The following is a 9,810-nucleotide window of genomic DNA, read 5'->3' as shown; positions in this document are numbered from 1 at the left end:
GGTGTACATCTAGCAGAGGATCTCACATGGTCAGTACAGGTCAGTACACATAAACAAAACAGTGAAGAAGGCGCAGCAGCGCCTCTTCTTTCTCAGGAGACTAAAAAAGATTTGGCATGAGCCCCCGCATCCTCAGGACCTTCTACCGCAGTGCCATTGAGAGCATCCTCACTGGATGCATCACCACCTGGTATGGCAACAGCACTGCTTACAACTGCAAAGGTCTTCAGAGAGTGGTGCAGTGTGCCGAAAGGATAATTGGATGTGAGATTATCTCCCTCCAGGACATCTACAGGAAGCGGTGCCTGAGGAAAGCGGGGAGGATCATCAAGGACTGGGGAAAAGACTGTCTTGAATACCATGTTGCTGCCACAGTGACCCATCTTAACCCTTTATTTAAAAATGAAGTGAAAGTTGTTAAGAGTAAAAGCTTTTTTGGAGGCTTGTTTAGCACACATTAAAACCAGATTACCTGCAGAAGAGCCAAACACAAACACAATGCCCCGGCAATCTGGCTGCACTGTGGGTAGACCCACACAGTCCATTATTGGCAGCCCACTGTAGCAAGTACTAGCATAAAATGAGGGCACACCTGGACCCCACTGTGGGTCTGCAGCATACCCACGGTGTGGACCCAGGTGTGCCCCACATTTCAGACTGAGACCCAGTGGGCTGACTACCTGGCCACCACAATCCAGGGCACATTACCACCGCCAACTGGTATGGAGTGTGACTCTTAATTTTTCAATGAATATTTAAAAAAAGCAAATTTTAGCCGCTTCCTTAAGTATAATTTATGTCTTGAAATTGTGTCAGTCTGCGTACACATTTCCGTTTGAACTGAGAGGGGTTTTCACTCACCACAGATGCGCTCCTGTGCAGTTCTCCAAAATCTCCACTATCCGTAGGCGTTGGATCTGCCAAATCCTGATTGGTTGATAAGTGGGCTGGAAGAGGGAAGAGAGCAACAGCGGCGTTCAGCAGGAACTGGAGACACACAAAGCAAACACTGAAGCTCAAAAATAAAGCATGAAAAGCACAGACAGTGTCTGCAGTGGACACTTTTTATTATTTTTAAAACGTGATTTCATTTCAGCTCTTTGTAACTTTGCCCTTTTCCTGGGATGGCAGACAGACCAACAACAGCTGACGAACCAACAAAGAGTGAAAGTGACCCACAGGCCAGCTGTACCACATATTTTGTGTGCTGCCTCTATCTATAACAGAGCGTGCTGTAGGTAGACGGGCCATGTAGTTTGACCTATCAGCCTCGACAAAACAAGCGATATAAAGGCATAAATCAATACAGTTCCAGCCATTAACAATTGTGAAGCTGTTTTGGAAACTACTAAACAACTTATAACCAATCCCCATCCCAAGGTCCAACCCAATATATATTATTGGCTGTGGCTACAATGTAGCTTGCCATCACCAGTGTGTGAATGGGTGTGTGAATGTGTGGATGACTGGTTGTGTAAAGCGCTTTGGGGTCCTTAGGGACTAGTAAAAGCGCTATAGAAATACAGACCATTTACCATTTAAAAAAAAGATACTCAAAATTAGGCAAGTCCAGTTGTTTTCAAGGAATTAAAATAAATGATAAAAAACTGCCACATCTGTAAAAACTTATTAGTGTTCCCTCTGAGTCTGAATTAGATTTTTTCCAGTTTTTATAAAAAAAAACCATTTAACATATTTCAGCCAAAGTGATGTAGCTGCAGGATGAAGAGCTTTCAAGGACAGCAAAATTCTACAGTGCACCAACAGTGACTGCATGTATAAATGAATGTAAACCACTTCACTGTGGATCCACTTGCCCTCAAAGGGGTGAAAAAACCCAACAACAATAAACTCAAATCCTATCAAACAAATAAGCCTGACTTGAAAATATGAAAATTGGACATTCTCTGATATCTTTTACTTCTTGCCTGTGTTGACCTATACAGGATAAACAACAGTTTTGCCTGTTGGGGTCCCTTTGTGGGTTTTCTGTGGGCAAACACACTATGGGTTGACCCACAGAAAACCGTCATGGGGGCCCTGTGGGCCCTGTGGGCCCTGTGGGCTAAAAACACCATGGCACCCACACAGGATGACCACAGGGGGGCCAATGAGCGTTTTTGGTGGGCAAGCCAACTGTGCAACGTCACCCATTTATGTAGTATAACATGAAACTAGTGGTCAAGCCCATAAAGTCAATGAAATCATTCACTGAGGTCACAGAGCGGGGAATTATAGGGACATTTTTTTCACAATGTGCTTCCACTTGAGTCGCCCCCTGGTGGTAATTATGAACATTGCAGATTTTGTCTTTAACATGGACAATATCAGAGTCAGAGAGGAGGAAAATCCAGGGTATTCTCATTGACTAATGACCCCGTGGCACGCTCACTTTCACAGTCATATCCACGCCTCGTAGTTTCAAAACACTAAGATGGCAAAAACACTCTGTTTGGCTTTCAGCAGTGGGTGGCGTAATGGGGGCACATTTTTTAGTCTTTTTTACCAATCTGTCAAAGAGGTAACTCAGAGAGCCAGACAACCGTTCATGCTCATGATCACACAGTCAATTTAGAATCACCAGTTAACCTAACTCAATGCATGCCTTTGGGCTGTGGGAGGAAGCGGGAGCATCCGGAGAGAACCCATACGTACATGGGGAGAACAAGCAAACTCCATACAGAAAAGCCCCAGACTGAATTCAAACCCACAACCTTCCTGCAATGAGGCGGCAGTGGACTGAAATGACAATTATGTAGGGACCTCAGCATTGGAGGGGACCCACAAAAATTAATTCATGCTAATTTTTAGAATTTGTCTCAATGTCCTTTAGGTCGAGTCAAGACAGCCACATAAAGGCAACGAAGACCGGAAAACAAAATCTATCACCCCTATTTTTTATTTATTTTAAACTTTTTTCATGCAATTAAGCATTTCAGTTCACCAGTGTCATGAAAAGAATAAACTGTGTAACTGTAGTTTATAGAAAGTACCTTTAAAAAACAATCAAGAAAAATCCTTAGATATGAGAGCCCAGCTGCACAGTGTGAACATGAATCCCAGCGATCTTTATGCAGTCTCATACCTGACGGATTATTAATCTGATGACAAAACCAGATTCTTAAACCTGGAATTTTTTCAAATATCTCCACTGAGGTCAGCAAAACTACCGAGCTTCTCTGTTTTTCGCCGAGACGTGACCCAGTCCTTCGGTTTCACGGTTCTACTTCATGCTGTTATTCTAGCTGTATGTGGTATTAATAATAACAGTTTGCTGTTGTTAATCCTTTGACACAAACAAACTGAACTGAACTAATGAAGCATTCAGGCGTTTCATTCAACGACTAACATTCAAAAAAATAAGGTGAGAAAAAGGAAGTGTGAAACGTGTGTGTGTGTGTGTGTGTGTGTGTGTGTGTGTGTGTGTGTGTGTGTGTGTGTGTGTGTGTGATGTAATGCAATGCAATGCTTCACATTTGTCATAGTTCAGACAGGAAAATGACTCATTTTAGTCAAAGCCACAAAGAAATACTCACTTAGGACTTCCTGTAGTGAAATGAAAGTCATACGAGGTCTTTACACACATCAGTCCTGCAGGATGTAAAACAAGTATAAAATGTGGTAAGCATAAAAATTAATATAAAATAAGTTAAAATATGATGAAATCTCTTAATATATTACAATAAAGTGTGTCTTTCAGGTTACATAGCTCAATGCATTGCAGGAAACATTAATTGCAATGTGAAAAGGACATTTTATAACCATAATACATCTACATGTTTTCAAAACTCTGTTTGTATTTGGATTCCATCACAGCAATCTCAGCACTGCCCAAAATAACTGTGGTTTCAATCAAGAAGCTCTAGTTCTAATAATGTCCTATTTTCTGACTGATAGTTAAAACAAAAAACAACAACAATCTGGAGTTTGTCATGCAGGAAATTATATTTAACCAGGAAACGGTCACAGTGGAGAAGCTGACACTTTGCATGTAAGAATGACCGATCTGATGTAATACACTGTTACAAATTATGGTATAGAGAAGAGTAATATTTGGATTTCCTGGTTATTTTTGGTGATTTAATAATCAAAAAGTACATTTTATGCTTGAGTAATTATCATTAACCCCCCAAACAAAGAATTTATATTATTTTTTTACTGAATTTTTACTGGGCTTCATAAATAAAAAATAATGCATATAAACAAAATAAATAAATTGGAAATTTTGGCCAAGCAAAGACTCCAATCTGGCCCCACTGGGCAGCTTTTGAAAATGTGAAGGAATAAATTTCGGACTGTTAACTGCATTTTTCTACGTTTTACAGCTGTATTTTCCACAGATAAAGACCTCTCCCATGGCCATTTATGCTTAACCAAACTAATTAGGTAATAGGTAAAAAAAATAGAGTGATAAGAGATGTTGCTGTTTTTACTACTACAGAAATGTCTGTTTGTTACAAAGGATGCACAATTTTGCCAAATTTGTACCATTTTCTGCAAAAAGCTTTCTCTTTTATAATATCAGGATAGTCAATAAACTACCAAAACTTTTTTTCCAGTCATTTTACATTTTATATCTTTATGTCTTACAATTTAAACTCGGAGTCATGCTGATAGATTTTTTTCATTTACCACGACAGCTTTTCTTTATCATGTAGAAAACCTGAGATGTCCTTTTATCTGTCGGTCCGGTCCTAAGACATCTCGAGGATTAAATGTGTAATTAAACTGATTTAAACTGTCAGAAAGGGGAATTTCACTGGTGTGGTCCACTTGTGATCAAATGGGGGTGTATGTGGCTCACGAGGTAAAACATTTGTTCAAAAAAAAAGAAGTAAAAAGTGAAGAAAAAAAGTTTTAAAACAGTGCATTTATTTGGGCTTTTATTTCGGTAGTACGGAGCGGAAGCAGCTAGCTTGTTTTAGGCGGAAGCGCTGAAAGACTCAAACCTGTAGTTTGAGAGAGTTTTTGAAGTGATTGAACAGGTTCGTTCCGGGCGGTTCTGATGTGATCCAGGTCCTTGTGTGAATCTGATACCCTACAGACCACCCAGAGTTCCCCGCGGTGGCCGCTGTCATCGGTTAGCCTATTAGCTTCAGCGTGGACTAACTTGTAGGAGTTAGGTAAAGATGTCGGGAGGAGACCCGAGGGCCGTATTGTACTACAACCTGCCCGCCTCCGTTGACTGTGAGTTCTGCCGCATCATGGACGGGCTGTCAAACCAGGACTGGACCCGCTTTGGTGAGTCAGAACCCGAACTTTGACTGAGAGCTAAAGGCCAGCAGCTTGGGGTAGGAGGGACGGTGGAGTCCACCGTTAATTGGGTGTTTCACCAAAATAAACTCTAGCGTGTTTATTCTGTGTAACAACTTTAACTGCTGCCATGTGAAATCACTACAGAAAATGAGAATTAAACAAGCTGTGAGAGCCTCAGCTGTGATCCATCCTTCTCAGTCTGCCCTCAGGTACAGGCTTACCTGTCCCAACTATTTCCACAAAGTTGTAAAATATATAATACTATTAATAAAAGATTGCTTTAGCGTGAGTGTCAACTGAGATTAAATCAGGTACAGTTTTCTTCCGATATTAGGTCACATTTTGACTACAGTTAGCCTAAATATAGATAAATTCACCGGTGGCTGTTTTGAGGAAGTCTCTGGTAGACGTTATCTGTAAGTGCTCTTGGTTAATATTGAGTAAATACGGAGCACAAGAATGTGACAGAAACTGAAATGCCTGTGTGTTCTGACGCATAATGAAATGTGATTAGAAACAGTTTGAGGTTTCTCAAAAAATCCAGAAGTTTTCAGTTTTACTGTAAACTCTCTTAACTAAGGTTGTGCGGGTTTTATTTGACTAAAAATTAGGTAGAGCTCTGTTATGTTGGTGTACTATGTTGAGCTCAGGTGACTTGAAAATCTTAAGTTTTCTTCGAATGAAATACACTTTTAAAGTTTTACATTGTATAAGCAGCATTTGGTGATGGTGGGGAGGAAGACCTCTGGCAGCTTCTCTTCTACTGAAATAGAAGTTTTACAGAAAAACGACAAAGTAAAATTTAAGCATTAGAGAACATTCACAGCTGTCAAAGTGGAACACTGAAAAGAAATACTAGAGCAGTTAGAGTTGGGAGAAAAGACGATTTAAAAAAGATTTAGATGTAGGGCTCAGAAACTGTATACAGATGATGGAGCCAGGCATTGTGATGTTATTTTGAAGCCTCACCTTTAGTGTTTTGGCCACCTGCACCTTTTCTCTGATATCACCATCAGTTCCAATTTGCATCACCCTCGCAGCCATCAAAGGCAGCTACTTGTGATCCCCGAGACATCGCGCCTTATCCTGGTCAATATAAGCCACAAAGTTTAAAATGGTAAATGTCCTGTATCTGTATAGCGCTTTATTTAGTCCCTAAGGACCCCAAAGCGCTTTACACGTTCAGTCATCCACCCATTCACACACACATTCACACACAGGTGATGGCAGCTACAGTTGTAGCCACAGCCACCCTGGGGCGCACTGACAGAGGCGAGGCTGCCGGACACTGGCGCCAACGGGCCCTCTGACCACCACCAGTAGGCAACGGGTGAAGTGTCTTGCCCAAGGACAGAACGACCGAGTCCGAGCTGGGGCTCGAACCGGCAACCTTCCGATTACAAGATGAGCTGCCAACTCTTGAGCCACGCTCGCCCCTAAGGAAAATCAGTTTTTGATACTCGTTTTTTTGTTTTAACCGTGAAGGTTGGCTTGTTGTAGCTGTCAAAAAAGAGAGACAAAGTACCACTAATGTGGGCTGTTCTAGCTCATATTTTTTGCTGTTGCTGGTAATTTCATTTTTGCCCTGCTGTGGAGACGGCAGAACAAGCACTTCTTTGAAATGAAATGAAACCAGTTGTTAGAACAATAAATTGCCATCGCCCGTGCTTTTCCTGTTTGCTCCTTTGGTCTATGTTGGGTTTTTTGCACTTCCTCCTTGTGGTAAACTCTGGTCATTTTTTTTTTTTTTTTTTTTGAACTGAAAAGCATCGGGCCCAGTTGTTGTGTATCCCACCCACATCAGGTGATGGAGTTGTGATTTGTGGCGGACAGCACGTGCGTTAATTATGTCCTTGAAATCTTTCAGATGAACTCTAATGCAACACTGCAGATGAAGCACGAGTCACAAGTGTTAACCAACAGATAAAGATGTTAAAAAAAAAAAAAAGGGCAAATGTTGCACACTGAGTAAGACAAATAAGATCACATGCCTCAACATACAGTATGTGAGGTTCCATAAGTATTTGGAGTAATTTTTTTTCCTGTATTTTTGTGTTCTCGCCTCTGTACACTACCACGGTGAAATTGTAAAACAATCATCAAGATGTGATTCTGGTGCAGACTTTCAGCTTTAATTCGAGCGCTTTTAAAAAAGAACTGCGCTAGCTTTCAAGGAGTTACTGCCATTTTTACCCCTCAGCCGTAAAAGGCGGACGATCTGATATCCTCGTGTTGGTGTTGTTCCCTCGTCATCATAAATAATGTTGTTCCAGGTTCAACTATGCAAGTGACCAATCACCTTCTCCTGACGTCATCCGCGACCTCAAAAAACAAACGCCTTCAAAAAATCTACTTCACTTGCGAGAAGAGAAACCGCTTCTGTAAGGACAATATGTATAATGTTTACTGTTTATTAAAGAAAAGTATCCTGAAATTCAAAGAATTCAAGTTCCTGGATCGGCGGACAGAAGCGGTTTCTCTTCTCTCAAGTGAAGTAGATTTTTTTTTTTTAAGGCGGTATTTTTCAAAGGCACAAAAGAGGGACGTCACAACTATGTGATTGGTCACTTGCAATGTTGAACCTGGAACAACATTTATTATGATGATGTGGGAACAACACCGACACGAGGATATCAGATCATCCGTAAAAGGCTGATGGGAATTGTCATTGCCCCGACCAGGCGGGTGGCGTGGACACCCAAGTTTATGATAACGTTAACTTGAGAACAAGGCAACGTAGGGTTTTCTAATTGATACCATAAGTCCATCTACTAAAAATCTTAGACGAGCTTGAATCTCAGTGACCTCAAGGTCAAGGCCAGAGGTCAAGTTTTCTTTAATCATTGCATTCAGAAGATTTTCAGAAGGAATTCATCTAGGATTTTCAAATTGATACCATAGGTGCACGCTAGTGATTCCTGAATGTCTCTACTTTGCGAAGAACCAAAACAAATCTTCTTTTTCCTCACTTCTTCTGGAACGCCCTAATTTCCAAGTTCCGACATCTGGATTCAGAGGTATCTGGAATGCAGCATCATGCACAGTTTTAGAGGCTCAAAAGTGATTGGACAATTAACTTGGAGGCCATGTCTTGGCTAAGGGAGGCTCGTTCCTTTGTTATTTCATGACAAACTAAGACGATAAGAGATCTGGAGTTGATTCAGAGCGTTGAAATTTGCATTAGCTCTCAAAAAGAGGCACAAAGAGGTTAATGAGGGAAGCATTATTAGGCTGACAAACACAAATAAAGCTGTTAGAGAGACAGCAATCGGCATAACAGAATGGATGCACTGGCAACACCAGAAGGCCTGAAAGATCACAGAGGACCGCTAAAGTGTCACAAAATGATCTCTGAACCAACAAAATCACAGAGTTATCTCCTTGGTTCAGAAGATCTTCACAGCATCTTACAGAGTCAGAAACATCCTGTGTTAGGTCGATGTATCGTTGTCAAAGTCTACAGTAAAGGGATGCCTTTCTTGTACAAACCACTGGTTACACTCAAGAACAAGAAGGCCAGATCTGAGGTTCCATGAAAACATCTGTTAAACATGTTATGGTACGGTTGTGTATGGCTACCAGTGAAGCCGGGTCACTAGTTTTTAGCAGAATGATGAACTGTGACGTGTACGAGGAAATTCTCTGTTCGGATTCAACCAAATGCTGTTTAAACTTTAGGTTTTAATATTTCACATGTTCTGTTTGTGCTGTTTTTATGTTATTGTATTTTATATCTGTGATTGTTTATAGCGAGCTAGTGTTTGTCCTCTGAAGTCTGAGTGTCTGTAAAATCAGTTTACTTCATATTTCTGCAGTTTTTGATTGTACTGTTTCTGTCTCACAGCCTCGGGGATGCTGATGGATCAGAACGACGTGCGATTGGCTGAGAGGCAGGAAAGGCGGACCCACTGGGTGATGGTCAAATGCTCGAACAGGAACATTCAAGTCGGAGAGCTGATCGACCTGCTGGAGGATCTGCAGCTGTTACGCCCCCGTGATGTCATCTTGAACTGTGAGTTTACCTCCAAACACTCATGACCTTTGACCCCGAGGGATAGTATATTAATGTTAATGCCACGGTGCACAAACTGGCTGCAGTTCAGCCGCGGTGCTTGTGAGATGGCCCTCGATGAATAGGAGTCAATAAAGAATTATTTACACCTGCATCTAGAAAAAAAAAGACCATATATTAAAAATTCTTAAATATATTTGTTCCCAAGTGTCTTTCAAAAAGGAAAATAAGGTTTTAAAATGTGTTGGATTTCACAGATATAAGCTGTAGGTGTTTACAGCTGATCACAACCAACATATGATGCTTTGTTTTGTAAATGTTTTTTTTAAGTTGTTGGGTTTGCTCAGAGTTGTTGTCCTTTAGTTATCACTTCATCTTGGATATGCTGCCTGTTAGGGCTGCTCGATATAACGATATATATCGGATGACGATATAAAAACGTCTTTACGCTATCGTTTGTTTTCATGTTTCTGCAAGACTATGCAAAGATAAGAATAAACTTGCCTCTTATCTTTGTGTAGTCATACCACATTAGATATTAA

General features: G+C 40.9%; 1 protein-coding gene across 1 annotated transcript in view; it reads left to right on the top strand.

The window, feature by feature from the left end:
- Positions 1 to 4,903: 4,903 nt before the first annotated feature.
- irak1 (interleukin-1 receptor-associated kinase 1) overlaps positions 4,904 to 9,810 on the top strand; it is a 13,160-nt gene continuing 8,253 nt past the window's right edge. Inside the window, exons 1-2 of the mRNA XM_005747992.1 lie at positions 4,904 to 5,241; positions 9,101 to 9,268. Of these exons, the coding sequence (XP_005748049.1) occupies positions 5,130 to 5,241; positions 9,101 to 9,268 (280 nt within the window). The 5' untranslated portion in view covers positions 4,904 to 5,129. The remainder of the gene's footprint in view (positions 5,242 to 9,100; positions 9,269 to 9,810) is intronic.

This window comes from Pundamilia nyererei, unplaced genomic scaffold (assembly GCF_000239375.1).
Source record: "Pundamilia nyererei isolate P.nyererei 1_Seehausen unplaced genomic scaffold, PunNye1.0 scaffold00210, whole genome shotgun sequence".
Lineage (NCBI taxonomy): Eukaryota > Metazoa > Chordata > Actinopteri > Cichliformes > Cichlidae > Pundamilia > Pundamilia nyererei.
This window is presented reverse-complemented; position numbering and strand designations above follow the sequence as displayed.